Here is a 20,363-nt window from a genome sequence, read left to right on the forward strand (position 1 = left end):
ATTCCAGTTGGTCATGCAGTCCATAGGACGGAAACCTATGACAACATGAAACAACTTTTGAGGTGCATAAACTATGACTAACATCAGTGGCAGCTTTGTGGCGATTTGAAGGTTTTCGCTCTCTTGCTTGGTCTGCAGACTGGATACACAAAGTACTGCTGTTTTCTCTGCGAATGGGATAGTCGTGCAAGAGATTCCCACTACATCAAGAAAGATTGGCTACTCCGACAGTCATTGGAGCCTGGGAGGAAAAGTGTTCAGCATCCACCACTTGTTGAATCAAGGAAGATTTTGTTACCACCCTTACACATCAAGCTGGGTCTGATGAAGAACTTTGTCAAGGCCATTGACAAAACACAAGCAGCTTTCAAGTACCTCAGTGGAAAATTTCCAAGGTTAAGTGAAGCTAAGATAAAGGAAGGTGTCTTTGTTGGTCCTCAGATTCGTGAACTTCTTCGAGATGATGCATTTGACCATGCACTGCGTGGCAAGGAAAAGACGGCATGGAAAGCCTTCCAGTTAGTGGCAATAAATTTTCTCGGAAACAACAAGGCAGACAACTACAGGTTGTTGGTGGAAAACCTCCTCAAGGCATACAAAAGCCTTGGTTGCAACATGTCACTAAAGATACATTTTTTGCACTCTCATCTAGATTTTTTTCCACCGAACTGCGGAGCAGTGAGCAACGAGCACGGTGAGCGATTTCACCAGGACATTGCAACAATGGAGAAACGCTATCAGGGCAAATGGAGCCCATCAATGCTTGCAGACTATTGCTGGACAGTGACAAGAGATGCTCCATTTAATGAATACAAGAGACAAGCCAAGAAGCGCCGAGTAGACACTGAATAGGACTAAACTATATACAGAATAGTTTTTTGCCTTTTGTTTCATAATAAATTTTATTTATATAACCCTTTTGCTGATTTTTAAAGTGTTACATAAACAGGACAGGTGAAATATTATCATATAAAGCAACCATAAACACATGAAAAGACCTAGGTTTACAATTAATGATTAAAACTCTACTATCTACACAATATACATAGACATAATATGTAAAAACTTAAATATCTTAGAAACAGTAGCCAATCAGTTGTTTTAATTGTCATATTTGAATTCAGCACATCAAAATACATAATAAATAGCACATTTTATCTCTGAAGCAGACGACTTCTCAAAAATTGTAGACCAGTGTTACAGAGATAATCTTCACAGTGCAGGCCAGCTAACCTGGAGTTCCTTGTCCATCTTCTATCTGCTCAAGGTGGACACTGGGTTTTCCAAAAGGAAGACACATTACAGAAAGAAAGGAACTGCCAAGGAAATTGGGGACATTCTGATGTTGGGCAGGGAAAGTCTGAAAACTCGTGGCTCAAACCTACTTTCTCTTTGGCCTATTATCTACACAGTCAGTTTGATTTCAGAGAATAGCTTTTGTCCATATTATGTGAATTTTCTGGATAATCTACTCCTCACAATGCAGGACATAAAAACATTTTCTCCAATATGGTTTGGTGGTTGGGGGGGACCTCACAAACCTAGTTACTTTCTGTATGAGGCTTTGTGTCTTTATGTTCCACCTATTTTCTTCTTAATTAAATCCTCTGACTATGGCTAGTGTGGGGATAAACTCACTTTCAAATTTATGATTGATTTTCCAATGTAATTTTGACATCCCAAATTACATTCAATATGTAGGAGTGTGTTCCACCTTTTTGTGTCTGCTTGATTTTCTTTTATGACTGTAATACCACTGATGCAAATGCTAAGGTTTATTCATTTTCTGCAAGAATAGTTCTCTTTTAGGAGTAAAGAGAGGAGTAGGATAAGAAATTTAAATTGATTTATTTCCACTCATCTTGCCTGATCTGTTTTGGCACTAACGACAGAGGGAACAGATTTCAGGCACCAGGATTATCAGTATAAATACTAACCGACTAAACTGAGGCAATCTTCTTGTTTGGGGTTATGAAGACAACCACTTCCTGAATATTACGCATTGCTAAAGACTGCCATTTTGTTGCCAGATGCTTCCAACGTTAGGAATCCCAACCATTGCAAGTAACCGGGGCAATCGCTGCTCTAAGTTGCACCAGTAATGCATTACTATCCACAGAATGAGATTGTTTGGGCCTGAACTGTTTCATTCATGTTATTTATTAATTTTCCTTTCTCCCAGAACAGCTGAAGAACCAAAACATGACAAGTAATCACTGCCATTACTGCATGGAATCCCTTCTTGGCAGGAGGTATGCATTTAGAGAAGAGAATTCTTACTGTGTTACATGTTATGATGGCCTATTTGCTAACTCCTGTGAAGAATGCAAGAAGCCCATTGAATGTGATGCCAAGGTAAGCATTTAGTTCATTTTTCTGTATTTATTGAGATTGTTGAGAGCATGAAATCCGCCTCTTTGGGGGTGGGTTCCACCCAAGGCTCTCTGTGCCACGGAAGCCTTCAGAATCCCTGCACAGGTGTCGCGACCTGGACTTAGCTGTTGCACACCAAGGGGGGGGGGGGGGTTCTATGCTGACTGGAAGTATGCTGCTGCAGAAGGAAGCGTTGAGGGCAGGGACCAGAGGACCTACATTTATGTGGATGCAGTGGTGGAGAAGCCTTGAATAGAGTCTGTAGTGTAGGTGGTGATCTATGGTCTACCCTGACATTAATAAGTGGATTCCATCCCTCACTGCCACTTAATTTCCTGCATAAAGACTGCACAGTTTGGTGGATGGGACTGGGGAGAGGGTCCACCCAGTAAGCAATAGAACTACTTAATTCATTTCCACAATATTTTGTAGTATCGTCAACTTCTGATGAAGCATTACCTTACTTAACAATTTTAGGGTTTTATACCTATGTCCTTTGTTGTAGGACCTGAGTGCCTTCCATATAAAATCGATTAGCATACCAAAGTCCCTAGTGGACCTCCTAGAGTCTCTGGCTCTTCTGCCTTTTGGAGGGTATAAAAACTTTGGGGTTGTGTGTTTGCTTGTTGTGAGTGTTGTTCCTGTTGTGGCAGAAAGGCTTGGTTATTGTAGAGAGATATCTTGGGTTGTTTACATTTATCTTTCACTCTAGCGCTCTCAGTATTTGCAATCTCTCACTCTCTCCCTACTCTACCCTCTCTTGCTGTCCCTTATTCAATAGATAAGATCGCAGGAAACTTTAAAATAAATACTTCTGAGAGATGTCAAGTGAAAAACAACTTCACTTTGTCTATAAATCATTTCTATTGCAAATGTTTAGTCAACACACAGGAGTTCGACTGGAAGGCAACAATATTTATCATTTTTATGTAATGCTGTCTGTCTTTGTAAACAAGATGCCTTGAGAGGGCGTATTTTGATTAAAATATCTTACTTGCAGTATGACAGCTTAATTTCTTATTTATCTCACAATGCCTGGCTTGTCTCATAAAGGAAATCTCCATGATAGACGCAATCAGACAGAACAAACTTCTGGACTTTGCTTTCCTTGAATCTAGGCCCCTTGTAGAACATTAATTAGAACTGCGAGATCCCAAGTAGATGCAGTTAGCTGGGTGGCATCTGTCAGCTTCTTTCTTTGGCTCTGTCTCACAACCCTGCATTTCACTTTGAATTTCATATTCAAATGAACCCAGAAACTTAAAGATGATCAAAACATCTGTTTCACATGGTTTCAAAACACAGTCAGAAATTTGCCCAGGCTCACTTGTACCATAGACCAGGTTTGCTCACAAAGTTTGGAAAAGCAGGAGATCTGAGTTCAGAAATCACATCAGGATTAGTGGTGCAAGTTTAGTTCATAATAATATTTAATTACAGAGATGGACCCAAGCCACAATATTTGGAGCCAGATCTGGGTTTGTGGTTCAGCTCGTTACAGGAATAAAGTCCAGCTGCAATCTCCTGATCCAGATTTTCCTCATAATTAGGTGTGCTTGGATCTGGAAGGGTGTTGGTTTGCCATAAAGTAACTTGAGATCTGGATCCACCTCCTACTGCATCTGGTGATATTTGGTTCCAGGGTTTTAGGCCCAGTTTTAAATAACATAACAGACGATACTGTTCTTTGCATCGTCAAAGCACTGCAAAAACATTAATCCTCTCAACGTACCCATAACCAGTGCTTAATTTGTGCCATGGGCTTGCCAGGGCTGAGCCCTGGCACCTCTAGGTTTGCCGCATCAGTTATGAAAGTAAAAAGAAGCCTTGAGCCCTCGCACCTACTTGCTTGAGCCCCAGCACTACTTTCATTACAAATTTAAGCACTGTCCATAACAGAGGTAAGTAACTATTATTCCCAATTTACAGATGAAGAAATTAAGCCTGAGATTTGGGTCACCTATGCTGGAGCTGGAAGATGTATATTCCAGCTCAGGGAGACATACCTGTGCTAGGCCTGATTGAGCTAGTGCACTAAAACTAGAAGTGTAGCTGCAGAGGCATGAGTGGCTAGCCATCCCAAGTATAATCCCATCCAAGACCATAGACAGGTAACTCAGGGAGATAACCCCTCATGCTGCTTGCGCCATATTTTTAGCATGCTTCTATTTTTAGCATGCTTGCTGAATCATTGCTAGACATAGCTTGGGTATGTCTCCTCAAGCTATGTCTCCTCAAGCTGGAATTTACACATTCCCGCTCTAGTGTAGACATACCCTTAGAGAGTGGTCCAGACCCAAAGAGGAATCAGTGTCTGATCCATGATTTGAGCTCAGGAATTCCCAGACCATGCACTTAGCATATATCATGTTCTCAGGGCCCAGTTAATATGGAAGCTGACCTCGGCACAGGGATTGCGGTTGAGTGGAAGTTTCTTTACTTCAGCTTTAAGCCTGTCCTATCCTGCGCTGTCTTTGTGATGGTTTAGCCCCAAGTGCAGGGTAGAACTGCCTGAGAGCTGCCCCAACTTGTGATTCCTGTCCGTAGCCCTAAATGGCCACTGCAGAAGCTCAGACAAGCCAGGGCACAGCAGCAGCCCAGCCAACAACATCTCTGTGTCTGCATCAGTGCCACAGCATTTCCCTTATGCTAAAGGTATCTGCAACAGATGATCTAGGGGTGTTCTATCAGCCCGGGGAAGCACCCTACATTGGGGGGAAATCCCTAGAGGTCTGGGTCTGATGGCTTTATGACCCCGTTACATTAGCAGAATCCGCTCAAAGAGGCCAGAGGATAATGGGAGGGTAATGGTGGGCAAGGCCCTTCCTCTTCAGGGAAGGGGTCAATGGCCCTTGTGGAGGTTCAAGATAGGGCCCAGCTGTGTTTCATATGGAAATTATCAAGGAAAAACTGCTGATTTGGGGAGAACTGTCCCAAAACTCTATGACCTGCATTTTCAACAGCAAATTCTTCTATGTGGCCAAGAGAGCCTGTATTCTGAAGCCCAACCAACCTGCCTAATCCAAAATTTAAATTTAAAACAAGCTAAGCAGCAGGATCTTTTCATACTAATGACTTTGTCCCCTAGATGAATGGTTGAATCATCTCCCTAGGACTATAGCGTGTCTACATTACAAGCACTACAGCGGCACAGCACTTCCATCGCTGTAGTAAATCACCCGCTCGAGAGGAGGTAGCTAGGTGGATGGAAGAATTCTACACCAGGACTTAGGTTGCCTTAACAGAATGTTTCTTAGCGGTGTGAATTTTTCACACTCCTGAGCTACATAGCTACGTTGTCCTAAGTTTTAGGCATAGAGCAGGCCTGAGAGACCGGAAAAGATAATAGGAGTGAAATGAAGGGGGTACAACAGTCAACTAAAAAAATTGCCCCCTTAGGCTGACAATTGGTTGTTCCTCACAGAATTAAGGGGCCAGCTCTCTGCCGCCTTCTTCTCTCCTTTGTATTTATTTTTAGTTATTTTTTGCCTCAGGCTACTCTTTGACAACAGTTTTTGTTTTATAGGCACTTGGAGAGAGCAGTAGGTGTTCAGCACCTCTTAAAATCAAGTCTTATGTATTTTATTTCCCCTTTTATTACTTTAAGGGGGACTGGTTTCAGAGTAGCAGCCGTGTTAGTCTGTATCCTCAAAAATAACAGGAGTACTTGTGGCACCTTAGAGACTAACAAATTTATTAGAGCATAAGCTTTCGTGGGCTACAACCCACTTCTTCGGATGCATATAGAGTGAAACATATATTGAGGAGATATATATACACACATACAGAGAGCATGAACAGGTGGGAGTTGTCTTACCAAGTCTGAGAGGCCAATTAAGTAAGAGAGGAGAAAAGTGACACCATCATAGGGCCTAATCACATCAGCTATACCATCAGGGGCTCGTTCACCTGCACATCTACCAATGTGATATATGCCATCATGTGCCAGCAATGCCCCTCTGCCATGTACATTGGCCAAACCGGACAGTCTCTACGCAAAAGAATTAATGGACACAAATCTGACATCAGGAACCATAATACTCAAAAACCAGTGGGAGAACACTTTAACCTGTCTGGCCATTCTTTGACAGACCTGCGGGTGGCTATCTTAAAACAGAAAAACTTCAAAAACAGACTCCAACGGGAGACTGCTGAGCTGGAATTGATATGCAAACTAGACACAATCAACTCAGGGCTAAATAGGGATTGGGAATGGCTGAGCCATTACAAACATTGAATCTATCTCCCCTTGTAAGTATTCTCACACTTGCTTCTTATCAAACTGTCTGTACTGGGCTATCTTGATTATCACTTCAAAAGTTTTTTTTTTTTTTTTTTTTTTTCTCCTCTCTTACTTAATGCATCCGAAGAAGTGGGTTGTAGCCCACGAAAGCTTATGCTCTAATAAATTTGTTAGTCTCTAAGGTGCCACAAGTACTCCTGTTATTTTTAAGGGGGACTGACAAGGGCAATAAAAGGGATAGAATTTGTGCCCTTTTGTGCTTCTTTCATTAGAAAAAAGACCTGGAAGGATTTGGTTTATTTCTTATAGGATTTGTTGCTGTTTAGCTGTTTGTTTTTCTGCTTGTTTTTTTTAAACCTTAGAAATGTCAGGAGTGTTAAGCCATATCTTCCTTGATTTTAATGAAACAAAGGGAAAACCTTGTATGTATCTTCTTAGCTTTCTCAGCTCTTAAGCATGTTGGATTATTAAAAGAAAATCTTTCCTTCCAGCTTGTTAGAGGGTGATTGAGTTAAATGGGTGTTAACAAAAAACAAACAAATGCAAAGGGTTTAATAGTCTGAGTAAAAATCACTTCCCCCCTCAGTTAAACAGGTTTCACTTGCTTGCTATCTGTGAGGCCATAACCCTTTAAATTCTTCAGTTGTCCATAGAGTCTTCCGGGGGGGGGGGGGGGGGGAAAGACCTGAGTTTTTCATGTGGAGACCATGCAAGAAAAAAAAAATCTGGTGGTGTTTATTAAAGGGATGAAACCCATTTGTTTCCCGGGAAGGTTGCCTTTAAAATACAAAGTCATCCTTTATATTAAACAAAAAATACTTCTCAAGTGTGGGGGCATGGAGTATCAACTATAGTCTGAGCCAAAGCAGCTCTTTGTGGCCAATAAAAGTGAACTACAGAATATCCTGACAGTCTTTCCACTCTGGATAGATTTTGTCATCTTTGACAATTACCCTCCAGACAGTGGCACAAGCCACTGGTCCAGTCACTCTCCAACTGGTTTTTGTTTAGCTTTAATAAAAAAAAAAAAAAAAGTGTGGGGCTGTGGGGGTAAACAAATGCTTTCCATTAACATGTATTTTCTGTCTCAAAGGATCTCGCCTATAAAGGCCGCCACTGGCATGAAGTGTGCTTCAAGTGTGCCAAATGCAATCACTCTTTGGTGGAAAAGCCTTTTGCTGCCAAGGATGAGCTCTTGCTGTGTACTCAGTGTTATTCTAATGAGTATTCATCGAAGTGCTTCCACTGTCAGAAGGCCATTATGCCTGGTAAGATAACAAGGACTCTTCGCTACCTCTGTGAAATGGTTATATTGCACTTTTAATTAAATGCAAGCACTTGGATAGTTAAGCTGCAAAGTATAATTTCTTGGCTTTCAGTACAGCATGCAGTGGACTATCTCCCCTCATTTAATTCTTCTGTCAGTTAGTGGGGTGGGGGAAGGCAGATACATGCTCATCTTCTGTGATCTAACATTGCATGTGTAATTATATTACACCCCACAAGGAATAATATTAGTCTTGAAACAGAATCAGATTTGCCCACATAGACTCATTGACTTTGCCTACACTGGCAATTTTCAGGAAAATTACAATTAGACTTGCTACAGTGGGAGTGCTAGTATGAGCGCAGGGAACACTACTATCTGTATTTTTCCATTATGTCATCTAGACCTTCAGGGATCAGATCTGGTTACAGGTTTTTTTTGCATGGAAATTTTTGTTGTTAAAAATGGCATCTTCAAAGATGAAAAAAATTTGAAAGAAAAGTTTCAAGATGTTTTGTTTTTGTGATGTTTTCTATGATTAGTTTTAACTTGAATTTATATCAGATTAAATGTCTTAAAATTATCAACATTTTTAATTTACCAAACACTGGGTTTAGTTTAGTTTTGTTTTTTTACTGAAAACCAGTTTCAAAAATGATTTCAGTAAAAATGACAGCTTTGTGGAGGGGGGGCGAGGGGGGGGAGAAGGAGAATCATAAACCCCCCCCCACAGGAAATTAGTCTTATTTGCAAAACTTAAACTACTTTGGAATTTCTAAAATTTGTCACTAAATCACTTTGGTTTTTTCAACCAGCTCTGTTCAGGATTTACCATGGTGGTGTTTCTGCATGAGTTGGGCAGATTCAATCCTAACTCAATAGTGGGAGATTCCCTGAAAACACCATGCAACTGAAGAGACAATGGCAGCCCATATGTGGCAAGATGAACTGGCTTGTCTAGAGCAGTGTGTCTCAACCTTTTTGATACCAGGGACAGCTCGCTCCCTTCCTAAACTGTGCCAGGGAAATCTCAGGGACCGGTCCTTGAGAAACACTGGTCTAGGGCATTAACAAATAGGATCTGGCAAACATTAAGAGAAACCAATGGGAAAGGAGGGTTCGCTAATTTTTCAGGAGACCTTGGTTCCAAAATACTTAGGCCTGGTCTACACACAGTTTTTGTATTGGTATAGCTCTTTTGGTTAGGGATGTGATTGATTTATTTTTTTTTTTTTACTGGTAAAACCCATAGTGTGGATGCAGTTATACTACTGTAAAGGTGCTATAGTTCATTCCCCTTCCTTCCCTTACAGACATAAACTATACCGAGGCCTGGTCTACACTAAAAAGTTAAGTTGGAATATCTACATCAGTCAGAGGTGAACAAAATCCACACCCATGACCAACATACCTAGGCGAAGCTAGGCCCCACTGTAGACACAGTGAGGTCGACTGAACCTAGCTACTATCATTCGGCAAGGTGGTGTTCTTAGGCTATGTGTACACTATCAATTATGTTGGTGAAAAAACACCCTTCCCCCCCCTCCCCCCAAGCGACATAAGTTTCACCGGCATAAGCACTCGTGTGCACAGTTATATGTTGGCAGGAGAGCTTCTCCTGCCGACATATTTACTAACAGTCCTTTAGATGGATTTATTATGTCTATGGGAGAGCTCTCTCCCGTCAGCATACAGTGGCTACACGAGCGATCTTACAGTTGCGCAGCTGCATCGGTACAGCTGTACCGCTATAAGCTCGCTAGTGTAGACATGGCCTTACAGTGAGGGGAAAAAAACATCCATTAGTGTAGGCTACATCTACACTTCAGGGTTGTATAGGCATCGCTACAGGGATGTAGCTACCAGTATAGTCTCCCTAGCGTAGGCATACCCAAATATAAGCACATTTTATGCCAGCATAATCGTGTCTATACAGGGGTGTTATACCGCTTTAAGTACACCAGTATAAATAAATGACCAGGGTGACGTCTAAAGACTTGTCTGCACTACAATGCAGTTCCAATGCTGTAGCTATGCCTCTGTGATCCAGTAGTGTAGACACACATTACAGAGACAGAAGGAGTTTTTTCTGTTGGTTCTGTTCTCAGTTCTTTCATGGAACAAAGGGTAGGAATAAATGGTAAATTTTCAGAATGGAGAGGGGTAACTAGTGGTGTTCCCCAAGGGTCAGTCCTAGGACCAATCCTATTCAATTTATTCATAAATGATCTGGAGAAAGGAGTAAACAGTGAGTTGGCAAAGTTTGCAGATGATACTAAACGGCTCAAGATAGTTAAGACCAAAGCAGACTGTGAAGAACTTCAAAAAGATCTCACAAAGCTAAGTGATTGGGCAACAAAATGGCAAATGAAATTTAATGTGGATAAATGTAAAGTAATGCACATTGGAAAAAATAACCCCAACTATACATACAATATGATGGGGGCTAATTTAGCTACAACTAATCAGGAAAGAGATCTTGGAGTCATCGTGGATAGTTCTCTGAAGACGTCCATGCAGTGTGCAGCGGCAGTCAAAAAAGCAAACAGGATGTTAGGAATCAAAAAGGGATAGAGAATAAGACTGAGAATATCTTATTGCCCTTATATAAATCCATGGTACGCCCACATCTTGAATACTGCGTACAGATGTGGTCTTCTCATTTCAAAAAAGATATACTGGCATTAGAAAAGGTTCAGAGAAGGGCCACTAAAATGATTAGGGGTTTGGAACGGGTCCCATATGAGGAGGGATTAAAGAGGCTAGGACTTTTCAGCTTGGAAAAGAGGAGACTAAGGGGGGATATGATAGAGGTATATAAAATCATGAGTGGTGTGGAGAAAGTGAATAAGGAAATGTTATTTACTTGTTCCCATAATATAAGAACTAGGGGCCACCAAATGAAATTAATGGGCAGCAGGTTTAAAACAAATAAAAGGAAGTTCTTCTTCACACAGCGCACAGTCAACCTGGGGAACTCCTTACCTGAGGAGGTTGTGAAGGCTAGGACTATAATAGTGTTTAAAAGAGAACTGGATAAATTCATGGAGGTTAAGTCCATTAATGGCTATTAGCCAGGATGGGTAAGGAATGGTGTCCCTAGCCTCTGTTTGTCAGAGGGTGGAGATGGATGGTAGGAGAGAGATCACTTGATCATTACCTGTTAGGTTCACTCCCTCTGGGGCACCTGGCATTGGCCACTGTTGGCAGACAGGATACTGGGCTGGACGGACCTTCGGTCTGACTCAGTATGTCCATTCTTACTTTCTTATTGTGACAGACCCAGACCAGAGGGGTACAGGAGTCTGGTAGAGGGCAAATGTACTGGTCACTGGATGAGTAGTTTTCTGTTCCCTGAGTGACCAGAGAAGGGGCTGCACTAGAGTAATCAGGAACCTGCTAGAACCAGTTAAGGCAGGCTAATTAGGACACCTGGAGCCAATTAAGAACAAGCTGCTAGAATCAATTAAGGCAGGCTAATCAGGGCACCTGGGTTTTAAAAGGAGCTCACTTCAGTTTGTGGTGCGAGTGTGAGGAGCTGGGAGCAAGAGGCACAAGGAGCTGAGAGTGAGAGGGTGTGCTGCTGGAGGACTGAGGAGCACAAGCGTTATCAGACACCAGGAGGAAGGTCCTGTGGTGAGAATAAGGAAGGTGTTTGGAGGAGGCCATGGGGAAGTAGCCCAGGGAGTTGTAGCTGTCATGCAGCTGTTACAGGAGGCACTATAGACAGCTGCTGTCCACAGGGCCCTGGGCTGGAACCCGGAGTAGAGGGCGGGCCCGGGTTCCCCCCAAACCTCCCAATTGACTTGGACTGTGGGTTCTTCCAGAGGGGAAGGTCTCTGGGCTGTTCCCCAACCCACATGGTGAATCTCTGAGGCAAGAAAATCCGCCAATAAGCGCAGGACCCACCAAGATAGAGGAGGAACTTTATCACATTATGTACTAACTCCACCTCCCTGAGCAGCAGTAGCCCCATTGACAGATGCAGTCTTCCATCAACCTAGCCATGTGTACACCAGTGGGTAGATTGGCATAGCTACATCTCTCAGGGGTATGTAATTTTTACACCCCCTAAGTGCTGTAGCTATGTTGAGCTACATTCTAGGTGTAGACCAGGGCTGATTTTTGTGGCCTTACCACGATTGTCCTTTATTATTGCTTATTTCTCCACACTACAAACTACCCTATAGTTTGGCATAAAGAAATGGCATGAGGGTTATCAGTCTCTGCTCCATTTGGGAATAGTAGAGAAAAGTTAAAGTACACTGACAGGGTGACAAGGTGAAGCTTGCCTGTTTCTGTCTTATATACCATTAACATCTCTTATTTTTCTGATTACTAACTTCAGGATGATAAGCCCCAATAGGTAGGGTCAGCAAGGCCTGTTCTCTTACCCACTCTGGTGAGTGCTGAGTGCTCAGGGGAAACTCCAACCCAATGATGTTAAAGCAAAACTGACTCAGCAGCTTCTCCCCCCCATCCAGAATGTGGGCACTCTCCTCCCTGCAGGATCGCCTGCATTGGAGCATGTCTCCTCCTCCCCTACAATAGGGGACAATTAGAGGTCCCTGATTTCTCAGCACTGAGGCACTGCCAGAGGAGAAGGGGAAAATTGCAATGTGGAGTCACTGAAAGAATCACTATAGTACATGGGGGTGTACGGGTTATGACTTTGTAGATGAATTGGGCATGGGGGGCAATGGTAATCGGACTCCAAAGCAAGGGTTTTGGCAGATCTGACTCAACAAACGAAGTGCAAAACTCTGAGCTTTCAAATCTCCTTTGATAGATATTTATATAGGCAGTTTCCTTTGGGGATTGCCTCAGCACCTGAGATGTACCAGACCATCATGTCCTGGACCTTTGACAATCTGTATAGGGTGGAAAAAATTAGTAGTGATCTGTGGTGAAAATGATCAGCAACACTAAGAGACTGTCATTTTCTGCATCGTGCCAAAGAAATTAAAATTAATTTGAAGAGAAACGAATGCCAGCCTGGTTTGAATGAGATTACTTATGCATGACTTGGATTCATTAGCAAAGGAGTTTGACCTGACATAAGAAAGTTGGAGGAAATTTGTGTAAGTGAAAAGACCTCAAGAGTAGGAGAAATTCATGGGCATGCTAAAATATCTAAGCAAATTAATCCCCAGTTTGTGAAAGTGAAGTGCTCAATCCAGTATGCTGCTTGAGCACAGGATAGAAGGGCACTGGGATGACTGACAAGAGAAACACTTTTGGGAATTAATACAGTGTGTCACAGAAGAACCTGTCCTAAAATATTTTGATACTAGAAAAAATTCTAAAATCTCAGTTTATGCAAGTTCAGGTGGATGGGGGCTGGGTGGGAGGAGCTGTCCTTCTGCAAGATGATCACTTAACTTCAGTGGGACTCACATTCGTGTTTTGTTTTTCAGGTTCTCGTAAAATGGAATTTAAAGGAAGTTGCTGGCATGAAGCCTGTTTTGTTTGTCAATATTGCCGGCAACCATTAGGAACAAAGCCTTTGATTACCAAAGACAATGAGAATTATTGTGTGCCATGTTTTGAGAAGCAGTTTGCTCACCACTGCTACTCCTGCAAGAAGGTAATTAACCAAACATAAGCAAAGGGAAGAGCTAGAACACTGTAAGTGCTACTACACTCTTTTTAATGCAATTCTGGACAAGGTAGCCCAATTTCAAAAAATATGCACAGTAGGACACTATAGGCAGAGTTTGATTACAGAAACTACAAGGTTAAAATAACCTCTGTAAATCCTATACATTATACACACCTAGAGGTTTTCAATCTGAACCTACATGAAACAGCAGGAAGTGCAGAGCACAGCCACACGGCATACAAGTGACCTTTTCACAGGATGGCACCAAAGGAGTTAATCTAAATACAAAGATAAAGTTGATAGTTTCATATCAGAGCATAGGAAGACAACTGGTGTAGCAGAATGTAAGTTCACACTGTGTGCTTTGCTCTGCTAAAGAGTGTAAGAATGTTTTACTATAATGTTTACTTATTCTGCCTACTTCTTACTTAGTCAATATAAAATATTTTTGAAAATGTTTTAAAAGTTACTTAAGAGCTGCTGAGGGGTTGAAAATGAGCCTGTAATGAACAGAATTCTCATACCATCCAAACCTAGGGTCCTCCTTGCTTCTGCTGCTGTTAATTATTGGTGTTACAGTAGCACCTAGAGCTCCCAATCAAGAAGTAGCCCCATTGTTTAAGTACCATACAAACCCAAGTTAGGGTATGTCTGCACTGCATCTAAGAGGTTTGATTCCCAACCAATGTAGATAGACTTGCACTAGCTCCGCTTGAGCTAGTGTGCTACAAATAGTAGTGAGGACTTTGGAGCACAGGTAGTGGTTCAGTCTAGCCACAGGAGCTTAGACAGGCTTGGACTTGGGCAAATAGCACAAGCTGCACCCATGCCACAATTTCCACAGTGCTATCTTTAGCAACCTAGCTTGAACAGAGCTAATGCAAGTCTGTCTACCTGTGCTGGGCATCACCCTTCCCAGCTGCAGTTTAGAAATACTCCTAGAGACATGGGAGGTCCGTGACACCCCCCCCCCATTCAGGGAGGCTACCCCCCGGCCCCATCCCTTACTCCCCTGATGGATATCCAAGCCCCCCACCATGGCTGGAGGAGCCCTGCCCCAGCTGCCCTGAGTCTCAGTCTACCGCCCACCCCAGGCCACCAGCCAACCCGCCCTGGTCCATCGTCCGGCCCAAGATCTGGCCCGCCTGCCCTCCCAGGGCCACTGGGTGGCCCACCCTGGCTGGCCCCAGCACCGGCCCACCAGCCGGCTGGCCCCAGCTACCCTGAGCCCGCACAGCTGCCTCGGGCTGCTGGCCGGTCCACCCCCACTGACCCACCCCAAGCACTAGCCCACCCGCCAGCTCGCCCACCCTAGCTCTCACCAGCTTCAGGGGGGAGGCTGAGCAAGGGCAGGAAGAGGAGCAGCATGGGCAGGGCCACGGGGGCAGAGTGGAACATGGGAGCGGGGCCTCAGGGTGGAACATAGGCGGGGCCACAGCCTGGCTGTTTGGGGAGGCTTAGCCTCCCCTGGCCTACTATATCCACCACCCATGCTTTGGAGATATTCCTTGCCCCGAAGAGTTTATACTCTAAATCGAAAAGGGATGGTCCAGTGGTCATAGTACTAGCCTGGGAGTTGGAAAACCTGGATTCTATTGCTGCTGTTTCACAGATTTCGTGTGTGGCCTTGGACAAGTCACTTAGTGTCTGTGTAAAATGGGGGTAACAGCTCTCTCCTACCTCACACGGTGTTGTGATAATAAATGCACTAGAAATGGAGAAGGTGCACAGATACTATTGCAATTGGAGCCCATATAAGTACCCGCCATGGAACCAACATGAATAACTTATGCAGCTGCATGTTCATATCAATCCGGCCCAGTCAAGATTAAAAACCAAACTGAAAACAATTGAGACTCTATATATACGGCAGAGAGAAAAGAAATAAGAGGATTTATTTAAAAAATACCACATACCTTGGGAATTCCTAGTTTAGATTAGAGCTCAAATGTTATCTGAATTTTGGAAATAATGATGCATTTTGGTGTTGCAGCTGATCGCTATAGATTGTTGTTCATGCTTTCATTCCTTTGTTTATTTGCTTTTTGTTGCTGCATCAGATGATAACTACTGGTGGAGTGACATACCACGACCAGCCATGGCACAAAGAATGCTTTCTGTGTGCTGGATGTAAGAAGCAGTTGTCTGGGCAAAAGTTTATTTCCAAAGATGACCATCCATACTGCCTAGACTGCTTCAGAAAGCTTTATGCAAAGAAGTGTGCAGCCTGCAACAAACCCATTACTGGTGAGTCTAACCGTTTAAAGTAGACCAGCCACTAAAACGTTATCAGTGCTGTCTCAGGTCAGATGTCTATTAACTAACACAAAATATTCCACTTGTAATTAAATAATTACCCACTGATAACTGATTTTTTAGACAAAGGACATGCAGTAGATTTATTCTACAAGGATTTCAGTAAGGCATTCGATACAGTGCCACATGGGAAATTATTAGTTAAATTGGACAAGATGGGGATTAAACCAACTGAAAATTGGATAAGGAACAGGTTAAAGGGGAGACTACAGTGGGTCATACTGAAAGCTGAACTGTCAGGCTGGAGGGAGGAAACTAGTGGAGTTCCTCAGGGATCCATCTAGGACCAATCTTATTTAACATTTTTATTAATGACCTTGGCACAAAAAGTGGGAGTGTGCTAATAAAATTTGTGGATGACGCAAAGTTGGGAGATATTGCCAATATGGAGGAGGACTGGAATATCATACAAGAAGATTTGGATGACCTTGAAAACTGGAGTAATAGAAATTGGATTATATTTAATAGTGCAAACTGCAAGGTCATGCACTTAAGGACTAACAACAAGAATTTTTGCTATAAGCTGGGGACTTATCAGTTGGAAGCGACAGAGGAGGAGAAAGACCTTGGTGTACTGGTTGATCACGGGATGACTGAGCCATCAGTGTAATGCGGACATGAAAAAAAACTGATGCGATCCTGGGATGCATCAGGCGAGATATTTCCAGTAGAGACAGGGAAGTGTTAGTACCATTAGACAAGGCACTGGTGAGATCTCATTTAGGATACTGTGTACAGTTCTGATCTTCCATGTTTAAGAATGATAAATTCAAACTGATGCAGGAGCAGAAAAGGGCTACTAGGATAATCAGAGAAATGGAAAACCCACCGTATGAGAGGAGACACAAGGAGCTTGTCTTGTTTAGCCTAACCAAAAGAAGGCTGACTGGAGATATGATTGCTCTCTATACATATATCAGAGGGCTAAATACCAGGGAGGAAGAGGATTTATTTAAGTTAAGCACCAATGTTGACCCAAGAACACCTGGACATAAACTGGCCATCAGCAAGATTAGGCTTGAAATTAGATGAGGGTTTCTAACCACCAGAGGAGTGAAGTTCTGGAACAGCCTTCCAAGGGGAGTAGTGGGGGCAAAAAACCTAACCGGCCTCAAGACTGCGCTTGATAAGCTTATGGAGGGGATAGTAGGAGGAGACTGCCTACAATGATTCATAGCTGATCTGAAACTGCTAGTAATAAATATCCCCAATGGTCAGTGATGGGTCACTACATTGAGAAGGCTTTGAGTTATCAGAGAGATCTTTCCTAGGTGCCTGGCTGGTGGGTATTGCCGAAATGCTCAGGCAAGACCCTGAGATCTTTTTGCCTTCCTCTGTAGCATGGGCTTCTGGTCACTTGCACATTTCAACTAGAGTAAATGGTGGATTTACGCAGACCATCCTTTCCTCCCTAGTGGAGGAGTAAGAAAACTGATCATCTCTAAGAGTACATCTACACTGCTATTTTTAACCCTCCAGCTTGAGCCCCACAAGCCAAGTCAATTGACCTGAGCTCTGAGACTCAGTGCCACAAGTTGTTCTTTGCAGTGTAGACATACCGGTAGAGATTATCATTTTTCTTACTCCTCTTCTAAATAGGGAGGAAAGGATGGTCTTGTGGTTAAAGCACTGGGAGACAGGGGAGAGACAGGGGAGATTTTGATTCTGTTCCTGGTTCTGATAGGCTTCCTGTGTGATATTGGGTAAGCCACTTCTTCTCTCTAGGCCTCAACTGCCCATTTGCAAAATTAGGATAGTAATAACCCTCACCTCACAGGGGTGTTGTGAGGATAAATTCATTCATGTTTGTAAGGTACTGAGGTGGCCATATAAGTACCTACATATAGACACACTAGGGCAGATCCTCAGCTGGTGTAAATTGTCATAGCTCCATTGACTTCAGTGATGGGAAGACGATTTCAGTGAAGCCAGGGCAATATACATCAGCTGCAGAGCTGTCCCATGGTGTCTTGTGACACAAAAGGGGCCCTCCTGTATTTATCCTCCAATGCACTCAAAAGGAAGAAACAAAATCTATTTGATTCTCTCTATAAAGCTCTTTGTTATAAAACTTACCCCATTGAAGGGACAGTCTGTAGGCTCACAGCCATATGAAAGTGAGCTCCATGAACCAAATTCTGTTCTTAGCTAAGTAAATGCAACCTCATCCATTTAAACCTCATTACTACTAAACGGAGTGCCACAGATGTAAATGAAGACAGAATCTAGCTCCCCTCCATATTACATGCAAGATACCTTGTTGGAACATGTAAATCACGTGTCATTCAGTACAAGCTAAGCATTACATTATTTTTATGTGCTAAAAGAGCTTCTCTTGTGGTTTATATAAATGTCTTGTACATTCTTGGAGTGGAAAAAGCTGCAAAGTGAAGTTCAGTGACTCAGGTCCCTAAGGATACATGAAGAGACACTTAATAGTATCTTACCTCTAGTAGGCACACAAACATATCATACATTATTTTAGTAATTAGGTTTTTTTAGACATAAAACTAGTACAATTGTAGGTTAATTAGATTTAACTGTTCTGTGCAGCTAAGGCACATTTATCAAAGTAAGAGATCTTGCCACTCATGGAAAAGTTGTATCATGATTTGGCCCTGTGTGCTTAAATCATTTATAATTCAATGTCAGGTTAACACACTGACTATTCTGAGACCATTAGTTGAGACTATTAGTAGTGAATCTATTACTCCTCTAGCCCAATGATGAAGTGTAATGGAGCCAGCTAATGACAGATGTCTGATCCTCATATAAATAAATCAAGGAAAGTGAGGGGAAATTCAGTCTGCTGTGATAAGATTACAAGGTGGGGGACAGGAACAGATTCAGGAATCTCTGAGACAGAAAAAATCTTAATTAACATGTTAACCTATAGAGTTCCACAATTCACCAGTATACCCGAGGGTAGTCTTTTTCTGGGAGCTTGTGTTTCACATAGCTCAAATCTAGTGACTTTCAGTTTGAGTCCTGGACTATGAAAATCCCTAAATCTCAGAGATACTTAATTGAAATGTCTGAATTAAACTTGGTTTTGCACTGGAACCACACAACCCACACATTACCCATGATTTCTATCATAGACAACTCGTGCCTCCCCATACTGGGGGGCACAATCTAAAGGGGAGGACACGTGAACACCCCCACATGTCTCCTCCCTTGACCTGCACCCAGCCCGGGGCCACTGCACTCTCCCTGCCCACATTACCTGAGGGGGGTGGGAGGCTCTGTCCTTCTCCCACTGCACCTCCCCCCGTCACGTTTGGCCACTGGGCCCAGGCACTAAACCCTGCATGCCTCCTGTACATGTTGCTTCTGATTTCTATGGCAGTTTGCTGGAAACTGAGTGCAGGGTTAGTGGATGTTTTGATGAGCCAGGTGCATGTTTAGAGGCCGTAATGGGATATGAAAACAGGTGTCTCACAGTTTGGGGCTTTGTTGCAAACGTTTTCCCCATCTCTAATTTTTAGTTCCTACTATGCATATGTTGGGCATATCTATTTCTACAGGCTATTTCAAACTGTAGGATGCCAGTAGATTTTAGTGTGAACGAAGACAACATGCTCTATTCAAAAACAATCTATTTCTGATCTCTTCTAAAATATATTGAATTCCCTTTTTTCTAATTTCTTTTTCAGCTCTTGGAGGTGCCAAATTTATCTCATTTGAAGAGCGCCAGTGGCACAGTGACTGCTTTAATTGTGTGAAATGTTCCATTTCGCTGGTGGGACAAGGATTCCTCACCCAGCAAGATGACATCCTCTGTCGCGAATGTGGTTCGGCTGCATAGTTAGAGAGAGACACGTTATTCTCGCATGCTGTAACCAAGTACTTCCTTACCCTGCAGTCAGAAATTCATTTAAAGGCCATAAGAGTTATTTAGTCATTCAAGTTGCTTTCCAACAGCAGTTCAGTTCTATCACAGTGCTCAGCTGCTACACGCATGCCTTATATCTTGTAAAAAGATTTTTACACAGTTCTGGTTAAGAAAACATTTCCAAAGAAATTTCTATATATATTTTAATGGAAATACAGTATGTTTGTCCTTGTAAAACAGTGCACTCTGCTGTTGGGAGCTTTAGAATTTTATATTATATAATCCAAGAACGACTATGAAAAATCTGTATTTGGAAGCCATAATAGATGACCTCATTGAAGAAAACTTATACCAGTTCTCTACTGATGCAGACACTCAGGTGGAAAGTGGTGGTGGTGCATTCCCCACTGGGCCACAATATTTAATCTGAACAATGTCCCCCTTCTCTCTGTACCTCAAGGCTGCTGGGCAGACAAAGGAGGCTGCCGGCAAAGCAGTCATTTCGCTATGTGCAGAAGGTAGGGGGTTGTTGTACAGAAAGGAAAGACTTCTACCACTCCAGAGGGGGTGCTACTTCTCTGCCTTGTAAGACAGAAAGGAATAGGAGAAATGGATGCCCACCAGCAGAGAGAGTCAAGAGTCCACTCCATGGCCAGGAGGGTGAGGTGAGGGGACAGGCGGCCATTTCCTCCATAATTTACACCACTGAATACACTATAGGGCAATT

At 42.8% G+C, this 20,363-nt stretch overlaps 1 protein-coding gene across 1 annotated transcript; it reads left to right on the forward strand.

Annotated features, from left to right (window-relative positions):
- The first annotated feature begins 2,193 nt into the window (after positions 1-2,193).
- Positions 2,194-19,609, forward strand: FHL5 (four and a half LIM domains 5). Its single transcript, XM_065401640.1, has 5 exons — positions 2,194-2,355; positions 7,710-7,884; positions 13,301-13,470; positions 15,546-15,732; positions 19,458-19,609. The coding sequence occupies exons 1-5, from the start codon at positions 2,203-2,205 to the stop codon at positions 19,607-19,609; spliced, it is 837 nt and encodes a 278-aa protein (XP_065257712.1). The 5' UTR covers positions 2,194-2,202.
- The last annotated feature ends 754 nt before the right edge of the window (positions 19,610-20,363 follow it).

This window comes from Emys orbicularis, chromosome 3 (genome assembly GCF_028017835.1).
Source record: "Emys orbicularis isolate rEmyOrb1 chromosome 3, rEmyOrb1.hap1, whole genome shotgun sequence".
Lineage (NCBI taxonomy): Eukaryota > Metazoa > Chordata > Testudines > Emydidae > Emys > Emys orbicularis.

What these genes read in the sequence shown, in the direction of transcription:
- FHL5 (XM_065401640.1), top strand. Translation starts at nt 2,203, where the DNA reads ATGACAAGTAATCACTGCCATTACTGCATGGAATCCCTTCTTGGCAGG. An exon ending in ACTGCTACTCCTGCAAGAAG is followed by an intron (nt 13,471 to 15,545) that starts GTAATTAACCAA and finishes TTGCTGCATCAG; the next exon opens with ATGATAACTACTGGTGGAGT. An exon ending in CTGCAACAAACCCATTACTG is followed by an intron (nt 15,733 to 19,457) that starts GTGAGTCTAACC and finishes TTTCTTTTTCAG; the next exon opens with CTCTTGGAGGTGCCAAATTT.